Source organism: Grampus griseus, assembly GCF_964374135.1.
Source record: "Grampus griseus genome assembly, chromosome: 6".
NCBI classification, from domain to species: Eukaryota; Metazoa; Chordata; class Mammalia; order Artiodactyla; family Delphinidae; genus Grampus; species Grampus griseus.
Window position 1 is genome coordinate 42476030 of NC_139000.1, and position 25978 is coordinate 42502007.

The 25978-nt window shown below is 35.3% G+C and overlaps 1 protein-coding gene across 1 annotated transcript in view; it reads right to left on the minus strand.

Moving 5' to 3' along the window:
* Positions 1-4206: 4206 nt before the first annotated feature.
* VPS13A (vacuolar protein sorting 13 homolog A) overlaps positions 4207-25978 on the minus strand; it is a 235726-nt gene continuing 213954 nt past the window's right edge. Inside the window, exons 69-72 of the mRNA XM_082656304.1 lie at positions 13808-13893; positions 10483-10606; positions 7813-7887; positions 4207-5916 (exon numbers count right to left, since the gene is read on the minus strand). Coding sequence (XP_082512430.1) covers positions 5866-5916; positions 7813-7887; positions 10483-10606; positions 13808-13893 — 336 coding nt within the window. The 3' untranslated portion in view covers positions 4207-5865. The remainder of the gene's footprint in view (positions 5917-7812; positions 7888-10482; positions 10607-13807; positions 13894-25978) is intronic.

Here is a 25978-nt window from a genome sequence, read left to right on the forward strand (position 1 = left end):
ATTTGACTCAATTTATTTGAAAGACGTACACATAGTTAAACTGGGCAGTCAGTGATCAAGCAATCCAATTCTACCAATAGCAAGAAATTATTATTATTTAGAAAAAAGTCATTGGTGAACATAGCCAACCAATTTTCAGTGGAAAATAAGACTAAGTTCATTTCAAGAGGAAGAACTTCACTGTAAACGTTTGTGTTTATAAATTAATTATTTTACCAGAACACACAAAATCAAGGCAGAGACTGTATAACAGGCAACTGGGTCAGACATAAGTACAAGGAACCCAAAAGTGAAGGAAATATTGCACTGATGCAGAAACAGACATTTAAAGAACTGTCATCATCAACAACCATATTTTTGCTAAAGAATAAGCATTCCAAAGGAGCAGACTATTTGGTCAATACAAAAATTAGTAAGGAAATATTTTTAAAGTGCACATTCCCTGAAGAGTTCAATTTTATATGTAATACACATATTCACATACGGAGATGATCATTTTAAAAGGTCTACAACAACCTGACCTTGCAACAAGTCCCACATACAATTTCTAATAGTCTGTGAGTGTCGGTATAAAATTACTGACATTGAGAACATTTCAATGTAGTCTACATTGTTACTTGAACATTTTTCAGCTCCCAAAGTGGAAACTTTTGGGTAGCCAATAGAACGCTGGTGGTATGATGGCATTAGAAGAAATGTTGGGGGTTTCCAACACGATCTATTTTAAGTACACTTCTGATTATTAGACTTTTTATTATATTACTCTTACAGGGTTTCTTATTACAAGGACTTCATTAGAAGGAACCCATTATTAAAGGTATCAGAGCAATACTAAATGAATGTGAATGGTATTCAGTGACAGGGATTTTCAGGCTGACAGATATTACAGCAGGTGCTAAACTATAATACAAATAACTTTGGATTTGTATAAAGTAATAAAAACTTTAAAAATATACTCATATCAACCTATAAAATTTGAAGTTTCATCTCTTACATGGCTCATTGGGTAACCAGAAGTATCAGTTTTTTTGGAAATGCCATAATGCTTTTAGAAAAGAACTAATCTGTAATTGTAAAGCAAAACTTAAAAAAAAAAATGACATTGAACAATTTACCTTACAAAAGAGGAAATAAAGTAAAAAAAGGTTTCAATTAAAGAAACATGAAGAAGGTTTGTAAAAGAGTAGGACCCAGCATATTCTCAGTCCTTGTGCTGGCCTTTTAGGATAGCCCTGAAACAAGTACTGCTTTACACCAACTGTGGTAGAAAGAAAAGAAGCAGGAGAAAAGGTCTGCACTGATAGCTGTTTTGGGCAATGATCCAAAATACAGATGATAAGAATCCTAAAAATTTTAACTGATCAGTGCTAGCTTGATTAGGTATAGCATTAGCAGTAAGGTATAATTTCAAAAGTATATTTCAAAGGATTGGGCAGGAGGGTGGATGGTCCTCGTTCAGAGTATGCAAAGGAGCTATCAGTGATACTGGGTAGCACCAAAGAAAACCAGAGTGAATAAGTTTTGTATTGAATCTCGCAAAAAGAGTCAGATTATGCGTGTTTTCTACTTGAATCCTACAGAAATTAGGAAATCCAATTATTTTCAGCTAAACAGCACTGGCATTTATTTAGCACCCTCCAGAGAATAAGTATTTTGGCCCTAAAAGATTGTGACCCGTGAATAAGCTCCCCATTTGCCTGGGCCACCTGTATGGTGAATCAGACAGAAGGCAGATGGAGCACACTCAATGTACTTAAAAGGAGAACTTCTGTGCCCATCTCAGTAGAGTGCTTAGTGCGCAAGAGATTGAAATACATGTAGCTAAAGGATATCCTATGACCTTTTTTGGGTGCTTGCTGTTTGTGGATCTAACGTGTCTATGCTTTTTCTAGACCACTGATATCTAGTGGAACATATGACACAGGTATCTAAGGGTATCTGATACACACCAGGAAAGGGAAACATTTCTGAAACAAGAGCTATCCTGTCTTCTCACTCAAAAGAAAAAGGCAGTGCTCACAACTTGGCACAGCCCAGATTGTTTCAACAGTCACTGGATGGTGAACGCCTCCTACAGCACTGGCTTCCAAGGGTTTTCTCCCCGCCCCCCCAAATTGCAATTCCCAATAAGAGAGTACGTTTTATATTGTGACCCGGTACACACAGTATAGATTATTTAACTGAAACGATATTTCAGGAAACAATATTTAACCTTGTTACACGCAGAACTCTCTTCTTTTCTTTGCTATTCTATTTTTAAAATATGCTCATCTTGAACTGATTTTACGGCTCACTAATGGGTTAAGAACTACAGTTTGAAAAACACTGTCCTTGAGGATTTTAGCTGATCTTGAGAAAAGGTAAAAGCAATGGCCCTGGAACCCCAACAGATTTCTCTGACTTGTGTTGGCTGGGGCATTAAAACACCCATTTCCAAACAGCTACTTCTCCCTTCAGTGTATGCGGCGCACACTTTCAGTTCCTACAGGCAAACTAATCCAGTACCTTGTGCCAACCTTCTTAATACTGGGGCTTTGGCTTGGCCTGAAGTACCAACTAAAACTGGTAACTAATGACTGAATAAGGTTCATAAAATTCGGCACTGAGTAGTCTTTATTTTTTACCAGACAGGAATAGGATACTACTTTATTTCTAAGAGATGAGCTAGGTGCGTATATATTCACTGGGATAGTATTATATTACTGCTACTACCATTGGAAAAAATGAGAGAGATAATTTTATGGAAATGATAAATAAGTTTAAGAAGATTTTCTTATTTGGAGGCCACAGGATAATTTGGGGATGGATTAGGATTCTGGAGGAGAGAGGGACAGGGAAGGACTGCCTACAGCTAGTCATGATTATTTAGGAACCAGAAAATAACTCAGCTGTACTAAACTGAGCCTGGGAAAAATTCCAAGGTCTTGCTAACACCAGGGAAGAAGCAGCCAACATACATACTTTAATAGGGAAGCCACTGCAGAAGTGCACATGCTCTTTGGTTCAGAGAGTATTTTGTAAATGTGAAGAAATCACAAGCTTCTTATTGTATCAGAAATCAAAGTTGCCATGTCTAGGGACTTCCCTGGTGGAGCAGTGGTTAAGAATCCGCCTGCCAATGCAGGGGACATGGGTTCGATCCCTGGTCTGGGAAGATCCCACATGCCACGGAGCAACTAAGCCCATGCACCACAACTACTGAGCCTGCGCTCCAGAGCCCGTGAGCCACAACTACTGAAACTGTGTGCCACAACTACTGAAGCCCATGCGCCTAGAGCCCGTGCTCCGCAACAAGAGAAGCCACCACAATGAGAAGCCTGCACACTGCAACCAAGAGTAGCCCCCGCTCGCTGTAACTAGAAAAAGCCCACACACAGCAATGAAGACCCAACACAGCCAAAAATAAATAAATAAATAAAATTGATTCTTAAAAAAAAAAAAGTTGCCATGTCTAGGGATCATAGTTTTCTGGAGGAGAGTTGGCAGGGAATAGACACTCTGCCTTCAGCTTCATACAATAAACACATATTAGGATACATGAAGGGTACAGGGCTATAGCTAACACATAATATCAATACAAAGAGATAAAGGACAGGATACTCAGGACATCTTCCATCGCAATTACCAAAAAACGAAGACAAGTTTGCAATTCTCAAGCAGACAGCCACTAAACACAGTTAAATATAATTCAGGGTAGATTATTTTTAAATACCATAAGATTATGGACTCTGTAATATTCAAGAAAAAGACTACAGAATCAAACACATAATTGTAAAATGTTATGCTAAAAAGACTGACATCTAGTGATCTACTTATGTTCTTTGTTTAGATGAAGAAAATCTTCTAAGACAATTGATAAACTACTGCTCTTGAAATCGTGGGTCTTTCCATTCTAGAAACAGGAATTGATAGGAGGTGTTAGTGGGTAGATGACTGATGGGTAGAGAAAGAATAAGGAAAGATGTTTCTAGGTTCTCATTGGTAAGGGAACAGGAAGGATAGGCACACTGGCTTTGCATGTATAGTAGTTACAAGACCCACTTTGCCTGGCCTCCAGAGGATACCAGAAGAATTTCTATCCTTACTCTTTTAGACTTTTCCCTTTTACTATGGGATACCCAAAAAGTTATGGGTCTGTATTTTTCTGAGTATAAAGTCATGAAACTGGAGTAGGTAATGAGGTACTTGGCTAATGGCACTGACTAGAACTCCAGTAAAACAACATTTCAGATGAGGACAATCTGATAAAAGCTTTCTGACTACCTCTACTCTTAGGTTTAATTCTAACGTATGCAAAATTGGCAGAGCTCAGCAACAGAGAAAAAGTGCATGTTACTTTGAACAAAGGTCATCATGGGAGCATGCACTATGATGAGATTTGAAATTTGTCATCTCGTGACTAAATTTATGTTCAGCAAAGAAAAAAATTCTGAAGGAAACTATTAATAAACAATGAGATTTTTAATCAGAGGAAAATCAATAATATTTAGTAGCAAGATTTCGTCAGGAAGAAATACAATTACAGTCTGGCATGCTGTTTATTTTAGCTTTTACAACAAAGCGAGGAATCTGAGGAGAATTTCACAACCATTGACTTATATAGTCTCCAATTCTAAAAACGGTTTATAGTAATTTGGCGGTACGTTCAACATGCATCAAATACTTTGTATTATTCAATAACTAAGACACTGCATCATTTTCTTCATGGTTCACAATCATATATTCATCCCCTTTCACTTGAAAAAGTCCATTAATATCAAGGTACAAGGATCTTGGACAAAAATCAAGGAAAATACCCCCCCTGACATCTTTACTAATGTGCAGCCCACGATTTTTGTTCTGACGAGTATACACTTAAGAGTAATTCTCACTTGAATAATTGTAGAGAAAGCAAACCAGAAATTCTCAATCTATTGCCAACAGGACAGGTTACTGGGTTAGACTTTAGGGTACACACACTTACCCGACATGCGTATAGAGAGGGGCTGTCTGTTCTGAAGCATAACTCGTATTAAGATGGTGGGACTTTTGTTTATTTCATACTACCAGTGAATAGGAAGTTGGTATTGTTAAGGCCTCAGGAATTTTCCTTTAAGGTCAGCAATCTATTAAACATGACCTTGGTAAACCAAGTAGATCTCAAGGCGTTGGCTTGAGGAAGTATTTCTAAGGCTTGAAAGTTCTGAGAGGGGCCTTCCCTTTTTGGGTAGCACACTCATTTCTTCAAGACTTTCTTAGGATGAGGCTTGAAGGGGTATTAGTCAATCTGTATTATATAAAATAAAAAAGATTGTTTTTCATAGTCACGCTATGTACTTCAAATAGTAATTCAAACCTACCCTCTATTTAAAAAAAATAAGGAAAATCATACCAAAATATTTATCTGTAAAAAGAACTTCATGTTTCTAAAGAAACTACCACCAAGGTTATCTTGATACCACTAAGGCAATGTTTGATTTGATCATTTACCCATCACTCATTCAGGGACCTTGAAGCAAGCATGATAGAACTGTAAGATGTGAACTAGGAACATTACATTTAGCGCCATTAAATTTAGGCTAAATATGGGCAACTTCTCCACCATTACAGAGAATCACCTGGAGCAAATATTTAAGATTCATAAAAGAAATATTTCCTTTATAAAGTAATTAGAATTGTAACCAGATGCATGATTCAAGTTAGAAAACCAAATGGATCCCCAAAGAGTTGAAATAGTTTCATCACATAACTGTTTTACTTGATTCTGATTTTTTTTTTAAAGTACTTGTAATTACTCCTATACTATACTCCCCAAACAGGTTTTAGAAGGTACAAGGTAGAAATTGTAATGATTTATTGCTGTGTATCTTCAGGCAGCAGTCTCTGTCAGAGGCTCGGGGAAGGTTCTCTTGCTTCTTCTAGCTTTCTGAGGATCCACTGTTGTGGGGAAATGAAGCAACATTTACTTAACTTCAATGAACTTGCAATGACAAAATATAATGAATGAAAATCTAGAAGTTGTCTTTCCAGTTTAGTTAGGAGTATACTGCTATAGCCAATAATTAAATTCTCTATGCAGGAGAGATCATTCACTGACTTAAATGGCCCAGATGACTCAGGGACAATGGTACTGGGTTTGATTTAACAGTAGTAATAATGTTTTTCTAAGGTCTTTGGACTTAGATGTTCATCTTCAGAATAAGCAAAGTAAAATGAAGCATCCTGACAGAGAAGGGTAATTTAACAGCTGGACTGAATAACTCTGGCATAGTGTGAAAATCATCTATGTAGAATTCCTTTCAACCTATGCCAATTCTGTATCACAAACCTTCACGATTCCATGTATTGGATTCTACTGATTGAGTAGGAATAAGTACATATAATTCTACAGTGGGTAGCAGCATAGCAACATTCTTGAGCATATTAGGTGCTTTTATGATACATTTTTCTAATTTGAAAGGATCTGAAATCACAAAATTAAACTGCAAATGAAGTGTAAACCTTTTTGTCAATAATGTCTATTATCATTAGGCCTGCATGACAAATAAAAGCCATGGAGGTGATACTCGTGTTATCCCATTATGAAAAGCTTAAGCAAAGATATTTGTGCTTTTTTACTTAAGAAGAACCTAGTGAAAATAGCTCTAAGATAAGCAGAGAAAGAGAAATGGACTCAGTAGCCTTTTCTGGATGTTTCTGGCAGAGCAGGAGGATTAAAAAGAAACCTTCTGGGATAAAATAACACAGTGACAGAGATTAAATGGAAAACTTATTACAGAGAAACTGAAGGTAATGTCCTTCAGCAGCACAAAGAAGATGGCCTGAAAGTCGTGCTGTCATCATGCTCTACTGTCTCCCTGTTCCAGGCAACATGCATATTGAGGGTGTAGTAACTTTATCTCTCTTTCTTTGTAACTTGGCCTCCTTTCAGTTTTCTACTGTTAATATGTCAGTGTTACCTTATAACCCAATGTCTAGATAGAAAATTGCACAGCACATGCTAAATGGTCCAAGGTACATGTGTATGGGTGGGAGAGGTTTCTGGTTTGAGCTCCAGATGTGAGAAGTGAACTGGTAAATAATCATAACCAGCCAGGACCAACACAGAGAGGTCGGGAGGCCCAGGGATTCAGTAAAGAACCCATGTGTTCTTATTGTAAGTTTCACGACAGAGTGAGTATACTTCAGTATCAGGAATAGTGTCTTAGTTGTGACCAACGAGGTAGATAATCAATTCATAGTCTTCCTTTTCTTGACAGTGCACTTCCCTATAATTGCCATAATCCCTAAAGTATGTATAGTGCTTTTCAGTTCACATAATTCACATTTTGAGGAAGCTGAGGTTAACTGACTTCCCCAAGGTCCTACAGTCAAGAAGGAACAGAACCAGTATTTAAACCCAGATTTTCTAACCACAGGCATGGCTCTTTTTCCCTTGTGCCAGGCTACAGTAATTAAAGAAAAAAAATCCCTATAGCTATACAGTAGAGAAATAAACAATGTGGGGCTATACTTTTCCTGTTGGAGCTGGTAGATTAGCATTAGAGTGCATTAATTTCTTTCATTTGTTGGCTTTTTTTGGCAAAGTATTACAGTTAGGATTTAAAATAAGAGAACAATTTGATTTCAAAGACAAGTAGGTGTGTTGAATTCAATCTAATGAAAAAATAATTTGTGGAAAATATTATCTAGTTACATATATTAAAACTGTCAAAATGCAAACATAAAATTAAAAAACAAACACAACTTATCTGTCTTAAAGAATAATGCAACTTACATGGCTTTGAAATGAGAAGCTGCTATCTGTTTAACCAAAAGATTGACTATATTTACCCTTGCATCCTCTGGAGTCTTGAAGTTAATTATTTTTCCAAACTCTTTGGCATGGAATACAGACTTCACCCGCTCCTATAAATAGAATAAGTAGCTTCATTAACATGGGAATCTAGTTGTAGAAATACCATAAAGAAATGCCACCAAAAAAAAGCCAAGAATGAGAAATCAAGAAGAATCAAACACAAATGGAAAAAAAAGACTAAATTCGAAGCCATCCGTTATCACTAAACCTAAGATAAAAAGCTTTAGGTGACATTTCAGTTGCTAAAGCCGTCAAGGCTTGATGCAGAGGATGGGAAGGAGATCAATCTAGAAGCAGTACCACTGTTTTCCCTCTCCAAATAATGTCTCAGATAGTTCCTGATATCTGGCTATGGCCTCATGATAAATTCAGCTCAAAAATAATGTACACATGTATGTCTGCATACATATACACGTGTTGTATAGGTACGTATGTGTGTGTATGTATGTGTTTATATATGTAACTTCTGACATTTTAAACCAATAAGAATGCAATAAGAATGTAGCTTCAGAATCAAAGAAATCAGGGTGGGTCTTAGATTCTATACGATTGTCCTCCACTTTTTGGTTTTTTTTTTTGGCGGTACGCGGGCCTCTCACTGTTGTGGCCCCTCCTGTTGCAGAGCAAAGGCTCCGGACGCGCAGGCTCAGCAGCCATGGCTCACGGGCCCAGCCGCTCCGCGGCATGTGGGATCTTCCTGGAGCAGGGCACGAACCCGTGTCCCCTGCATCAGCAGGCGGACTCTCAACCACTGCGCCACCAGGGAAGCCCTGTCCTCCATTTTTTAAACTCCTTTGATATTCTGTTGTGTTTGTGGGAGGAGAACTACCTAATGGTGGATATTAAGCATTAGAGGGGCAAATAGAATAGGATTATCGAGGAGGAGTGTGGTGATTACTTCTATTAACCATGAGTAATAAGGACACAGAGGAAGCAATATTTTACTAGTCTAACAATCTCTATAAGTAATTCAACTAACCATGCATATACAGACTCCAGAAGAAATCAGATTATTAAAAAAAAAAAGTATGATTGCTGATATAAGGTCGCAAGGGAAAGGTGAAAGGGGAAGAAATGAAGGAGGTAAGAAGTTTATCCTTGGAGATAAAAAAGCCAGGAAATGCAATATGGGCTACAGCAGAGCCTAACAGCGACTACTATCCATCATTTCATATATGGCCACAGGGTTATTCATTTTCTGAGTGAATCAGAGAAATTCTCAATGGGTAAGTTGGTCTAAGATCCTCAAAAACTAACATCCAGTCTCCTTAAGAGCTGCCCCATGTCTTTGGAATGAATGGTAAGATTGGATAAATGGTCTTCACTAGTTAAGCACAAGGCCTAGGGACAGTTCTGTTCTATAGGCTAGTCTAGAAGAAATCTGTTGTCTCTGCCTGTCTGCATCCAATGCCCCTTCTTCCAGTAACAATTTCTTGAATGTTCTTTGGGTAATTATTTTTCACCCTCTTTCACTCCCAAAACTTCATATAGAGCTGACCCTTCCTTCTTGGTAGCACCACAATGATCCTCTGACCCTCACCTGGCCAACTGGCCCATTCCAGCCCCTGACTAAAGTGACTGGCTCAGGAACAAGGAAGTGACCAAAGGTGGCCCAGTGAGACCCAGTGAGAAGCTTTCATTCTGCTGAGCTAGTAGGATATGAGCCTGGAACTTCTGCTGGGCATAGTGTCACCAAACGATAGCCTGCTTGAGAATGAAGCCAACCTGAAGAAAGCAGAACCTAGAGATGAGGGCAGCAAAGATGGACAAAATGAAGGAGGAGAGGAAGGGTGTGAGAATAAATACTAAAGACATCATTTGAGCATAATTAAGCTACAATATATAGACTTGGATTTTTCAGTTATATGAGCCAATTAAATCCCTCAAAATCAAACCAAACAAAAATAACAGTAAACAAAACTAACTTGGGCTGAGTCACGTATTTCTGATTAATATAGCCAGTGCCAAAGCGGCCCTTTTCACATAGGTGTCTGGTCAAATACTGTGAGGCCAAATATATTATCTTTTATTTCTCTGTGTCACCTACGGTACCTAGTGCAATCATTACAACTTACAATGGATATAGAGACTCTGATGATTTACCAAATGACTAGCAATTTGCTGTATTTTATATCAACATCCAAATACCAAGTACTGTTCTAGCTGCTAGAAATCAGAGTGAGAAATGGCCTCCGCATTCAAGAAGATTATAACTGAATTAGGAAGATAATATCTATAAAAAGAGAAAGAACTACCAATAATGGGCTGTTAGAGCGAGAACTTTTCAAGTGTCCATCAGCAAGATTTTCAGGGAAAAAAATTCTGTAGGCAACTGCTAGGGATTCTGAGGTGTACAAATATCTCACTTTAGTGCCTTGGATAGCAGTGGGAAAGCTGCGGTTCTGTTACTGAGTATAAAATGAGGGCCCAGTAACGTTGTGGTCCATGTAAGAGCACATAAGGTAGCACATTTTTTCTTGGCCTAGCTTTCTTTTCTTTAAGCTTGAGTAAGACAGCAGGTGTAAAGAAAAACCATACAAAGACCAAGCAACATGTAAAAAAGAGGGAGAAACATTACAAAAGTAAAGACTATTTTAATGTGTTGTTTTCAGTTCCAAGTTTTCAAAAAAATCTATTCAACATACCTTTGCTTCGATGCGCAACCTTCTCTCGTGAACAATGAATGGCTCTTTGGTAAACTCATCAAAACTATACTGCCACTCACATGTAAGCTGTCCAAACGTTCCTTTTGTTACAAACAACACACCACTCAGAAAAAGAAAGAAAGACACCACTTTAAAAACTGAAGCACTTATATTCAATAATATAATAATAATAATAGCAGGATACACATTCTTTGCAAGGGCACATAGAACATTCACCAGAAAAGACTATATTCTGGGTCATAAAAAACATTAATGAATTTAAGAGAACTGAAATCATGCAAAGTATATTCTCAGATCATAATGAAATTAAACTAGAAAACAAGTAATGGAAAGATAACAAGAATACTTCCAAATGCTTACTTAAAAGCATACTTTTAAAAAAAAATCCACGGGTCAAAGAATCTCAAAGGAAATTAGAAAATAGTTTGAACTGAACGAGAATGAAAACATAAAATTTATGTAGCAACGTTTAGTGGGAAATGTATAGCACAACATACTTATCTTAGAAAACATAAAGTACTTATAAAGTAAAATGTATAAGGAATGTTTTTAAGAAATAGGAAAAATGTAGAGAACCAGCTACCAAGCAATATTTTGGAGAACCTTCATGTAATTAATGCTTTAGAACAAAATGCTTTTAAGGCTCCATGTAATATATTTACCAACCTGTATCAGAAAGAGGTTTTTAAAATTAATTCTTGTTTTCCCCCCATTTTGAGGAAGGAAATCAAGAGATGAAAATTCATTCTGTCTATAATAATTCTATTTAATTCTTCCTTCAAAGGTCTTTCTTCCCCAAATCTTCTTTCTGGTTGAAACATCAATTGTAGGTACAACCAGAGGTTTCTTTAAGTGACATATACTTTAAGTTAAGGGACTAAATTAAAGTAACAGCTGGCACCTGGCTAGAATGGAAAAGGAGAAAGCTAATTAAGATTTATTTCTTTCATCTCAATCTTCTGCCTCTGATCCCCTCTTTCACCAATCTTGGATTATAGGGGCTGCTGGAACAAACCTACTGGTCTTCCAGTACATCTTCAACCATGTGAAAAATCAAAGATAGGCTAATCTTATTTCAGGCGCCTAGTACTCCCTCTCCTGATTAAAAGATTCTTTATCTTCAAGTGCAAAATTTGGAAAGAAAGGACCTCCTAAGTATAAATATCATCTTTCAATCAACTACAACTAGCTTACTACATGTACTCTGTCAAGGTTTATGTGACCTCATTTAAAGAGGTCTACTATGTTGAGAAGAAAGTAATTTCTAAAATGCTGCAATGGACTTCCCTGGTGGCGCAGTGGTTAAGAATCCGCCTGCCAATGCAGGGGATACAGGTTCGATCCCTGGTTCGGGAAGATCCCACATGCCATGGAGCAACTAAGTCCATGCACCACAACTACTGAGCCTGTGCTCTAGAGCCCGCAAGCCACAACTACTGAAGCCCACGTGCCTAGAGCCCATGCTCCACAACAAGAGAAGCCACCGCAATGAGAAGCCCGCACACCGCAATGAAGAGTAGCCCCCACCTGCCACAACTAGAGAAAGCCCACGCACAGCAACGAAAAACCATCGCAGCCAAAAGAAAAGAAAATGTTGCAAGATCTGGAAATAATAAACTTTGCAACTGATTCTTGTTTAACTCTGATGAGTCACCCTTCCCTCAGTCAATGGGGAGAAGGGTTAATAAAACATGAGTGAATGCTGCTATGAAGAAAAATGACTGTTGAAGCATTGTCTGTAAGTATAAAAGTTCAGAAACAACTTAGATGTGCATTATAGCACATACTTCTGAATGAATACCAGGCAGTCATTTACAAACTAAGAAAGATCTCCATATGCTAACATGGAATACTCTTTAAGACACAGATCTTGGGACTTCCCTGGTGGTGCAGCGGTTAAGAATCCGCCTGCCAATGCAGGGGACATGGGTTCAAGTCCTAGTCCAGGAAGATCCCACGTGCCACGGAGCAACTAAGCCCGTGTGCCACAACTACTGAGCCTGCGCGCTACAACTACTGAGCCCGCATGCCACAACTACTGAAGCCCGCGTGCCTAGAGCTCGTGCTCTGCAACAAAGAGAAGCCAACACAATAAGAAGCCCGCGCACTGCATCGAAGAGTAGCCCCCACTCGCCGCAACTAGAGAAAGCCTGTGTGCAGCAACGAAAACCCAATGCAGCCAAAAATAAATAAATAAATAGATAAATAAATAAATAAAAAGACATAGATCTTAAGTAAAAAATTAAGGTACAGAATGGTGTTAAAATAGATTCCTATTTACATTAAAATATGTATGTGTATGCCTTTATAGGCAGATGTATGCTTTGATAGCATGTTTGCTTGCATAGGCATAGAATATTTCAAAGATACAAAAGTAGTTGTCTCTAGGAAGGGGAAAAGAGGGACTGGTATCTGAGATGGAATGAATACTGGCTTTCACATCTATACCTTCTAATACTGTGTGAGTTTTCTATATTTTATGTTACTTTTTAAACAAGAAAATTAAGATAGTGCTATAAATTTGGGGCTCAGAAATTATTAGGATTAAAAACATTAAAAATGATTGCTAAGTTCAATAGTCAACTCGAACCAACAAGATGCTTATATAAGTTTACCTTTTTGGCAGTGAACAAAGCCACACAGCTTAATTAGCCACTCCTTTCTATTCAGCCATAATCTCTCCTCCTCAGCCACAGTTTCACTCTGCATCATCCAGAAATCCACCCTACTACTGCACTTGCTTATTCTTTTCCGTGGTTTCATAATAATACTTCCTGCAAACACTTGCCCCTCCGAGGCTATGCCACTGTGTATTTTTACATGTATCCGTCTACTGTCTACAGGTTTATTTGAAGATTTGGCTGTAGTTGGGAGTATCCCCCAAAAAACTAATGTCTCCAGTGGTATATCTACTTATGTGAGTGAATCTCTATATATTCTAATGATTAGATACCACCAGAAGACTACTGACTTCTGGGGCAACCTGAAATTGCATACTTTTTCAGAGAGGGGGAAGGAATGGTATTGCCTACACTTGAGAGGATAGTTTTACAGGAATTTCTCTATCCATTTAGTTGGTTGAAACAAATGCTAAAATATTTAATTTAAAATTATGTTTGTGCATGGTTATGCATTTATCTGTATGCGTACAAAGTTTTAGGCACGAGGCTTGTAGAGCAAGAGAACCATAATTAGTATGAATCAGTGTTAAATATGTGGAACAAGATGTGAATAAAAACTGCTTCACTTCATGGGTGGCTATCAGTTAACCCCTTATCAAATTATATTAGAAAAAGAAAGTTACCTTTTGGTTATCATTAACATGTCTGTTTTATTGATCATGACATGGGTAAAATATTTGTATTTTGCAAATCTTCCATTTTCCATGACCTAAAAAAAAAGGTGAGAGTGAGAAAATTGATAATATCCTATTCTAATACAAGTAATGCCTTACTGATCCTCTAAAAACCTTTCTCAAGGGGGCAAATCGTTAGCACACTTACACAGTAAACATATTGTCAGAAAGTTGAATATTCAAAAAATCACTTCTGCTTCCTTTTTAAAAGCACCTATTTGTACTGCTTTATTCAAGATTACTCAATTGCAGCTATACCAGTGTTTAATGCTAGATTTTTAGAAGATACTGTTATTTTACAAAGTTTAAGTGGAACCTACTGAAGTTACTATTAAACCATCACATTCATTTTGTCTTGGAAAACAGATTAGTATTTGATCATACCTGTACAAAAACACATGTAAACACTAACACATATTTAAACATATGCATCACATAAATTACTATTAGCTCCCACCTTGCCTCTTCCCTGGAATTTCCATTATCTGCCTTACAAACATGCTTTTCTTTGCTAATTTCACAATTCATTCAAAATTAAGGAGCAGACCGTTTCTGGACAAACAGGAAACCCGAGGACCAGCATATGCAATAGCCTTTATTTATCTTTAAGACTGCTGAAACACTATCCATGACATGATCAACAATTCTTTGTCTCAAAAAATATAAAGTTAACTACATAAGCAAAATAGGCTTTTTAAAATCTGTTCTCAATACCATTTGCTCTGAGGATGGAGTTACTCTGGCTATTTAAAATATATAGCAGGCTAGACTTATTTTTTAAAGGCAAGCAATGTAACTGCGACTAAGATACATCAAAAATTTAGCCAAAAATGTTAGATCTCTTGAAGAAATTCCAAAAGAGAATATAAAGATTCTGGAAAATTATGTTCCATGAGGCTATATCAAAAAACTAAAATTATGTAATTTAGAAGAAAACTAACAAGTGACTTCATAATAAGGTTGCTTTAGAAGGCTGATACAATAGACTTTTTATGGGAGACAGAAGTTAAAAAAAAACCCCAGCAGGATAAAACATACAAATTAACTGCACGGAAGAATTTTCTAACTTCAAAGATCCTAATATTGAGGAAAGAGTATCTTTACTATTTACTGTAGTGGGTGGGGCAATTAAACCCCAATTCCTGGAATTACAAATGAAAAAGGGACATAACCAGAGATTCAGAAGAAATTAATAAAAATTATTAACATATAAATTATGCAAATAAATTTGTAAAAGTAGGTAAAATGGGTCATGTTTTAAGAAATGATAAATTATTAACAGAAAGAAGCATCAAATATTGGAGAGGAAGAGTAGAAATTACTTTCAGATGACAGTATCTGGAAAACTCAAGTACACAAAATCCAGTAACTTTATTATATAAACAATAATCAGTTTGAAAAATGGAAGGAAAACAATCCTGCTTACAAGGGTAATAAAGATAAATATTTACACATAAGTTTAACAAATAACATGCAGAATTTGTATGTTAAAAGCTGTAACAGTCTACTGAGGGGAATAACGGAAAATTTGAAAATGGAAATCCATGTCTTATTATTATTTTTTTTTTTTGCGGTACGCGGGCCTCTCACTGTTGTGGCCTCTCCCGTTGCAGAGCACAGGCTCCGGACGCGCAGGCTCAGCGGCCATGGCTCACGGGCCCAGCCGCTCCGCGGCATGTGGGATCTTCCCAGACCGGGGCACGAACCCGTGTCCCCTGCATTGGCAGGAGGACTCTCAACCACTGTGCCACCAGGGAAGCCCCATGTCTTATTCTTGAATATAAAAATTCATTATAATAAAGATGTTATTCCCCCACCCCATTTTTATACATACACACTGTGATCCCAAAATGATGTTTGTTCATTTGTTTTGGGGAGGGGGAAAAGTGATCTGACAATATTATAATGAAATTTATCTAGAAAAAAAAGTGATATTATCCAGTAAATTATGAAAAGAGAATGAGAACTACCCTAGCAGATATTAATACAATTTATAAAGTTGCAGGCGTGAAACAGTTTGATGCTAGTGGAAATTGTATACAGAATATCAATAGAAAGAATAGATTCCAGAAACTGACCAAAATGCAATAGGATTTTATAAAATCCTATATATCCAAACATAGGAATTTAAGAAATCAAGACAGCATTTCAAATTATTGGTCAAAACCATGCATTTTCAAGTAAATGGTGCTTCAAGCAACTTGCTGGCTAAAGCTAGATTCCTACTTCTCTCTCTCTTTTATTTTTTTCCTACTTCTCTCTTTACACCAAATTAATTCCACATGGATCACTGATTTAACTATACAAAATGAAACTACAGAAGTACTAGAATAAAATAACATTTTAATAATCAAAGTGAAGGGTTAAAAATAAAACACAGGGCTACCCTGGTGGCGCAGGGAACTAATGAATAGCATTAGTTAAACACTAATGAATAGCAAAACAGTAAGCAAATAAACAGAAATAAAACAAAAAATAAATTGGGAAAATATCTGTCAATACAGTGATATATAACTAATTTCATAACACACAGAATTCTAGTAATATGAATAAACCAATAGAAGAAAAATGAGTAAAATCTATAGGAAAATGTGTACAGGATATGAACAGGTAGTCTAGCAAAACACAAAATCTGACAATTAACATATGAGAAAATGTTCAATCTAACTCAAAATCAAGAAAATTCAAGTTAAATAAATGTATCCTTTGAGCCAGCAATTCCACTGCTATGATTTATCTTATGCAAAGATGTGAGAAGACATACTTATAGGAATCTTCATGGTTATATTGCGTTAAATGCAAAAAACCTAAATGTTCAGAAACAGGAGACTGTTTAATTATAGTATAGGCATACAATGGGACATTATGCATGAAAAAGAAACAATCCTGCTTACAAGGGTAATAAAAGGTAGATCTGGGACTTCCCTGGTGGCTCAGTGGTTAAGAATCCACTTGCTAATGCAAGGGACACGGGTTCTATCCCTAGTCTGGGAAGATCCCACATGCTGCAGAGCAACTAAGCCCGTGTGCCACAACTACTGAGCCTGCGCTCTAGGGCCCCCGAGCCACAGCTACTGAAGCCTGTGTGCCTACAGCCTGTGCTCCGCAACAAGAGAAGCCACAGCAACGAGAAGCCCGCGCACCGCAACGAAGAGTAGCCCCCGCTCGCCGCAACTAGAGAAAGCCCGCGTGCAGCAACGAAGACCCAACATAGCCAAAAATAAATAAATAAATTTATTTTTTAAAAAAATGTAGATCTGTGTGTACTGATACAGAAAGATGGGCAAGATATAACTGAAAATAAATTACTAATAATGAATTACTTACTTAATGAATAAATTACTAAGAATTTCTGGAAGTGTTGGTGGTAACACACCAAATCTGTTCACAGCATTTAACTCTGGGCTTGGGAAGGATAACGGTGGAGGTGGGGTTAGAAGTGAAGCTTTTATTTTTAACTTTACATCCTTTTGTTTCAGTTTTTTGGTACTGGAAAAGAAATTAGCTTGTAAGTATTTTCTTTTGTTCTATATGGCCAAGTTTTAAAATATAGAATACAAATGTTGATTTCCTTAAGACATCACTACTACTAGAAGACGAGAGTCTATAAACCCCATTAATCGATTACAATCTTCAAATAACTTGAAAGCTAATGGTTCAATTCTAAGTAACTAACTTCTATTTCAATATTATGTTAAGTCTGGGTATTGCAGTTGAGTCTGCCTTTCATCACTTTCCACTTTTCAGACCCAATCTAATCCGTACATTTAAGAAATTAAACCACTTTTAATAGTCACAATAGCATCTGATATAAATAAAAGCTAAAAAAAAGTAACTCATGCAGTGCTTTCTGGAGTTCATCAAAAACCTTAAATGCAACACTTGAAACATGAATGGTCAATCTTTAAATAAACACATCAAAGATAACTCAATATACAGCAAAATTTTGCTAGTCAGTCTCCATTAAAACATGCGACTATGGAATAAGAACAGCATTAATGAGAAGAAGCTACAACTTTGAACTAAATCCTATAGAAGGATGGGAGAGAATGTGATAGCTTATCAGCCATCATCTTCCATCATGCTGTAAAGAATCTACAAATGTCATGCCTTTGGTCACAATTTCCTGCCAAATTATTTGACTCTGTAAATTCACTACATATGAAGCTTTATACTTTTCAAAACATCATTTGTAGTATTTTGAAAACCTGGAATTTTAGACCTCAAGGAATATTATTGTTCATCCAAACTAATCTCTTCCTTTTACACATGAAGAAATCGAGGATCATTTAAGTGTCTTTCCCATCTAATCTTCACAACAACCTTGTGTTATTAGATTAAGATTACATTTAAGTGACTTGCTTGGGGTCATATTGTCAGTTGCAAAACTGGGCTCAAAAAAGTGGTTTCTTCACTTCTAATTCCAGTGCTTTTCACTACACCATGATAGTATCAGTCACACGTTTCCATGGTACCTCAAAAATGTCTTCAATATCCCTGGATGCTGCTGAGGAAGGCTGCTAAAGCTGCTCAGGCTGGCTTAACTTTTTTAGGTTAACAGTGTTCAAATAGTGTAATATTAATACCTTATCTTCCTTCACCCCAATCAGATACTAGGTATGAATGTTTCTACTAAAATAATTTGGGATACCCTTTAAAATAAATGAAGAATTAGCAAAACCAGGGCTAGGAATCACATGTAGGCTTTGCATCAAGACCAAAGTTAGGCAGAAAAATCAATAACTTTGCCTGAATTATCAAGTACAATAGCCAGTACTATAGACATGTTAGCCTCACTTACATGCTATAGTGTTAAAGGAAAAGCATTTTTTTGCCTTATTCATTAAAAAAATATATGAATTATCCATCATCATTTAAGAACTTTAAGAAATAAACAGAGAAGCACAAAGGAAACTACATTCGTTATATATAATTGTCAGAACCTACAGGTAACAAAATGTATGGTTATTGATAAGGGTCCCTTTTGCATTAGAAAAGTTGAGTATGTAAGCCTTAGTTTACTAGATATAAATAAATCCAAACCAAATTGATTATACGTTAGAAACACACAAAAAGTAGGAACTGGAAAGACAGTTGTGTCAGCGTTATTCTCTAATAATATCCGTATTTCCTGCTAGTTAAGTCCCAGTACTTTAGAAAAAGAACATACCTAACAACTATAGTAATACAGAAAACACTGCTAACACTTTCCAACCATCTAAATGCTATGAATTAGCACAGTTCTATAACAAACACATTTCTGAAAAAACAAAGCAAAATATGAAAAGATAGATATGAACAAATCACTAACATGGAAGACTTTAAATCCCAAACAATATAAGGTGCTAATATTCATTGCAAATATATTTAAGAAAATTGGGTAAAGATAAGAATACAGTTAAGCAAAAAACAAAAACAAAATCTGATCAATATCTGTTTCTTTTGGAAGATGAGTTTCATAGAGGTGTATATATATAGATATATATATATTTTTTAAGATAGCAGCATGAGTGATAAAAGGAAAATGAAATTCATCTAGATGAAAAAGATAAAGAACAAAATGCTATCGAGCAAGAAAATCTACTGGATAATGAATAAATGGTTCTATAGATTGGCTAATTTGAATAGTTTGGAGACAATGGGGAAAGATGAAAAGTTTATCAACAGATTATACTAAAAAATTAAGTGTACTTTTAAAAATGACAAAATTCAGGGAGGTAAACAAAACAAATTAAAATGGTAAATGCTGCCATTTCTCAATTATTTAAGAAGTAAATAAATAAATGACTTGTAATCTTCTCTTTACAGAAAAATGTAGTCAGTAAGTATAACTTCCTTAGGGTAATATGATTAAGGCTTAGGGATAAAAAAGGTTTTATCAATTTACTTTAAATATAACAGATCTGAGAGCTATAGCCAGGAAAAACAAGGTATTCAACTAAGCTTCATGGGCAAATATAGAAATTCATTACCTGAAAGCTCAATGATTTCATATATATAGCAGAATAAATATAAACACAAGTGAAGAATTGGTATTTAGCTTATTATGTTAGGCAAATTGGTTTTTTAAAAAAATTGAATCTCATTGACTGTGTCATCAAATCTGAAGAGGAATAAGGCTTTGTTTAATTCCCCCCATACCTTTGTCTCCTCCCATGCAAATAAGCTATTTTGACAGTCAGCCAAAGTATAAACTATGCTGACAGCTTACACAGGACAGCTGAGCATAACACTGTGACATAAAATCAAATAAAAGAAACTATTATCTTAAGAGATGTGAATTGTCACCAACTGGTTCAACTAAAACAGTCTGGAGAAAGGACAGAATTATGCTCATGACATAATTATGTGCACTGACAACAGCAGACCATTAATTAACGTACCTAATACATTCTACAAGAAGAGCCAGAGAAACTGGTCAGAAACACTGTAAGTGAATAGTTACAAAAGTCTCTCTAATGCATTTCCAGCAGAACCTCTATTGAACATTTACTGACCCATGATACTATATAAACTTGAAAAGAATAACATTTCTTTCAAAATACTGAAATAATTCAGAGCAGTCCAAATCACTGAGGTTTTATTGTTTCTATCGCTTACCAATTAATGTGTGGAAACCGTCACAACATTCTAACTATTCTATTAACCTTAAAAGAAAAAAAAAAAAAGGCAAAATTTAATGATGGCTTTTATTTTGGCAAAGAGGAGACAAATGAGGAATATAGAATAATGATGACCAGAACCAGCATACACTGGTTATTATTCATCTGGAATAATGAAAATATATTAAGTTCCTATTAGACACTGTACTAATAATCACATATATTACCTGGCTTTTTAATCCTAGCAACACCATCAAGGTACTATTATCTTGGTATTATATACCAAAGTACTGTTAGTACTACAATTATCTTCATTTTATAGTCTGGAATATGAGATCAGACTAGAAAAAAAAGCTAGTAAAAAAGCTAGTATAAAGCTAGTAAAAAAAAGCTAGTATAAAGCTAGTAAAAGGAAAAGGCTAGTACTGAATTCAGGTTTACATGGTTCCAGAATCCAGGCCCTGAGCCATACGGTATTACTGCACCCCAGGTATCTTTACTGTCAAAATGAGTTAGCATAGAAGAAATACATATATTCCACTAGATGAAGTGGGATCCCATTTTAACAGCTCATTGGAATATGGATTCAGATAGTTCACAAGCTGTGTCACATCTCCTGTAATACTTCCATTTCATATAATACCCAGGGATAATTATCTCTTTGGAAGGTAGTAAGACTAATAAACAACTAACTCAGACTCAAAGTGCACAAAATGTCTAAATGTACATTTCTCCATACTGCTTCCTATAAGATTCTTTAGCGGTAAATTTTCACTGATATACAGTTCATCAGAATCATCACCAGATAGGATATCAGTTTCATTTGAATTTACAACTAAAGACTCTTAACTGGCAAAAAACTATACATGGTGTTTCCTTTTATAGATGACATTAAATTTTGTTTTTAGATGAATGAAAGCAGCCTCCAATCTAATTTTCTATGAAGATGAACTGTTTCATTTGGCAAGACAACAGCTTTTCTCTCATAGGATATTTGGCTAATAAAGAAGACTTTTCATAATTTATAATAAAGTCTTCTAACAATATTATTGTTAGAGCACACACTAAAATAAAATATGAATCAACTTTACTAAGCTCAAGTTATATTGAGAACCTATGTGCTGTTAAAAGTAACCAAAGGACATTGTAAGGTAGGGCTCTCATGTATCAGTAGAGAAGTCATGGGTTGAATCCCAGGTTACAATTTAGCACCTTTAGCTAAATAAAGCCTAAAGACCTTTTAAACTAAAACTTACTGCAGAATTTTAGCTCTATTTGCACATCCTCGGTAAGCAGAAAGACTCAAGTTGAACCTATCTGAGCTTAACATTTTTACTTCTTTTAAATGTGCTACATTTTCTACTTTAATATTTATCCTTCCATAATATATTTATAAATTTATGGGATGAAATGATGACAAACTTTTGAAAAAGATTTAATAATCAAATTAGTCTCATTTCAGTTACTGGATTAAAAAATAATTTAAAAATTCATTGTACACTTTTTTGACAAAGAGAAAACTGGAACCTCCCCTAAGTGGGACCATCACCTCCAGAAAAAGATACAATTTCAAAGTCTTATTCACACAGTTATTTTTATGTAATTCTGGAAGGTTCTAAGTGGGGTGAGTTAGTCCACTGGTCCAAAATAAAGTTAGTGGGACTTACTACTAAATGTTCAAAAGTATATGCTTTCAAAAATGATGTGCCAAAGACTCTCCAAGAGAGTTCTATTAAGCTAATAAATGAGGTATGAGAATTGTATCCAAGTTGGACAGGTAATCTTTTCATGGCATCTGCTTTATCTGAGATGCTAACTCTAATTTGCTTTGATAACAGAATTTGGCTCTCTTCAGTTTTCTCATCCCATTCAGAAGTATGCTTCTGGAGAGGAAGAGTTAAAAATGAAGAGTGAAATCCAATAGTCCTTTATCTCATAGTTCTTGTCCACTTACTCAAAATTTCAGATGAAGCCAGGAAGAATGTTCAGCACTACTCTGGTGATCTGACTGCCTATGATAAGCCCGTTTTTTTCCCAGATCAGTTGTAATTCTCTTCCGGAAGTAAAGGGAAAGACCACATCAGCTGAAGGTAGTTATCTTCCAATTGCTATTAAGGCAGTGTTTGAAGCTAATTATAAACATTTGTAATTTCTGAAAGAAAAGAAATATACAACAAACGAAAACAGCGTCCCTTCTACAACTTATATAATGGCATCTATGATATCTTTGTAAGACATGTAAGAGATTCAAAGAAAACACAGATAAAATTTTTAGATGTCTGAAATGGCTGAAAAATACTACCCCCATGGGACAACCCAGCTGTCAATATCTGTACACAATGAAAAACACAAAGATTATACATACATGTACATACACAAATGAATTTTGAGAAGATTTATTTAAGGGGTAAATTTTTTTAAAAAAAGGCAGAGTCAAAAGGTAAAAATATGTTCAATCAAAAAGAAAAAGCTTCTACATCAACTATAAAAACATAGAGGGCTTCCCTGGTGGCGCAGTGGTTCAGAATCTGCCTGCCAATGCAGGGGACACGGATTCAAGCCCTGGTCTGGGAAGATCCCACATGCCGCGGAGCAACTGGGCCCGTGAGCCACAATTACTGAGCCTGCGCATCTGGAGCCTGTGCTCCTCAACAACAGAGGCCGCGATAGTGAGAGGCCTGCGCACCGCGATGAAGAGTGGCCCCCACTTGCCACAACTAGAGAAAGCCCATGCACAGAAACAAAGACCCAACACAGCCATAAATAAATAAATAAATACATTTAAAAAAAAAACAAAACAAAACATAGAAAGGTCCTGCTGGTGATAATGTATTCCATAAGTAAAGACCAGGTTTCCCACACTGGGGACCGAATGGGTCACATTTTTACTCTTTAGAAGTTAATAGTAATTCTATTTATAAAAATTTACAATAATAAAAAATATATAACAAATTTATATATTTGAATCATAATTACATGAATAAAAATTAAAAAATGAAATACACCATAATAAATGGTGGGGAGACAGGGTAAGTTTTTTCCTTTCTATTCCTATTTTTCTTTACTGAGCATATATTACTTTAACAATATAGAAAATAATCTACTTTAATTTTTGAAAAATTTCACATCTTTTGTAAAATACTAAAACTGTAGATTGAGAATCAATGTTAGTCCAGTGATTCGCAAGAGAGATTTACCTTTTTCCATGGAGTGCGAGTCTCTAAATTTTTTAGTTCAAAGAAACTCCAAGCTTTACTGAATACATTCAAAAAATCTTTGTAGACATAATATAGTTAACAAGCTATTCATAGATAATAATTTACAGTATAAAAACATAGCATTCCCGATTAAGAATTATATATACTATCCTGATTATCTGTTTATGAAAACACAATGACTATATTTTGAATGCTCAAATAATTAAGGATCTCTAAGAAATAGCATAATGCAAATTTAGTAGATATCTTTGTTACCATTTCACTGCATAGGATATGTATATGCAATAAAGATGGTTACATTAAAAACCAATTTTATAAAATTATTAAATGTTTATTTTAAAGCTGATATTTGGAGCTACACTATTCCTATATACATATTGGTTGATATGAAATAATTGTTAAATAAATTTATCACACTGATTGAGAGATAATTACAGACATGAAAATAGGTCTACCACATTAAAACAAACCAAGCCATAAACTCCTACATATGACCATCATAAATTATTCTAATTAGCTCCCTAACACGGTCTGCGTTATTTGAAATCATGTGTTTCATTCTTCTTTGATTCAGGCCTTTCTTTGAGGTGTTGTATATAGTATGGCTTGTACTCACTGCACTTCATAAACTTGAATATTCATCTACTGAAATTAAAGATTACATTAACAATCTAAACATTTTTAATTGATCTCCATTTATTTCAAAGGTGTAGGATAATAAATAAAACTGACATTCTCTTTACATAACCATCATAATTATTATTTGACTTAAATGAATGATTTGTGTATCTTATTTAGACCCTATAGGACCTATAATATTTTGGACTACTACAATAAATTACAAATATGCAAGGAAACCTATAAAAGAAAAAACTGTGGCTTGAAGATACAGTAGAAAAGTACTCAGTAACAGTTGGATTGTTGTTTCTGGTCCTCCTCCCATCACTATAGGAAAAGTATAATGCAAAATTTCACCATGGGACTTAAATCAGACAAACTACTATAGTAGCTGTCACAGCAGTCATCATTCTATAGTGTATATGACCCTGGGACGAAAAATACAGCAGCACATACTTCATGTTGAACTTTGATCTCCTACTCACAGATCTAACTCCATCTGTTAATTTTCATAACATGACCTTAAAGTCAACACTCAACACTACATCAATGATATGTGTTTTGAATAATTTCAAAAGGTAAAATTTATAAAATTCTGATTATTTTAAAAATAGAAGCAAATTGAAATTTATTCCAACTTCCTTTTCAATAAGGAATATTGAAAGTCAGTAATATTACTCTGGATTTACTTTGTTATATCTATACCAATGTGAGCATCAATTAATTTCATTTATAGGCTCTTAAAAACAGATTATTTATCCATGATGATAGGTGTTCACAATTTTAGGATTTTTATAAACTCTTCTTCTTGCCAGTTTTCACTATGTTATTCAAGTGTCAAGTAGACACAAAGGAAAATAGAGAATGAGTGATTATTCCCTTAGAAAAGAAGACAGAAGAACTCTCCATCCCTTTATCCCTTTTTCTATACATAGGCAATGACCACATAGAAATTTGGAATATAAATAAAGTTAAAGGTTATGGAAAGGTGTGGTATTACATAGTCAATCTTTCAAACTCAGCTTTCTCACTATTAGATGGATACTCCCATTTTTAAAGTTCTAATTAATTACAGGGCCACTAATAAACAAACAAAAGAACGGTTCATCTCATTTAAAGTCCCAAAATTGAACTAATTTTCTATATATTTGATGAGGAATAAGAAGATATTTTTGTCCAAGTCCTATTTCTCCATCAAGAAAACATAGAGCAATCCTCAGGCTTAAATTTTTCTCAAATAAAATTAACATAATAAATACATTTTTTAAACTGAAAAAATAATTAATACCTGTCAGCAGAGAAGCTTGAAAAGATTATTTCACTGGGGCAGGAAAACAGAAACAGAAAGAACAAGGCCAATTATACTGTTAAAAGAATGTATGCCACTTTTAAGGGCTAAAAACTTAAGGATGAATCCCTAAGGCCACATGAACAAAGTTTACTAGTTACTAGAATATTATTTTAAATCTTTTTTACTGTTTAAGAGATTTTAAATAAATGTAATTCTACCTCCAATTTTCTTTTCATTAAAATGGTAAGGCACTGCTAAAATATCCAGAACTTTTCCCAGATAAATTCATAAGGACCTTTGTGAAATCTGTACAGACACTGTACAGTGTCACAGACCAACCACAGGAAACTCAGTAAATTTCTTGCAAACAAGCAGTTAGCATTTTCTCCTT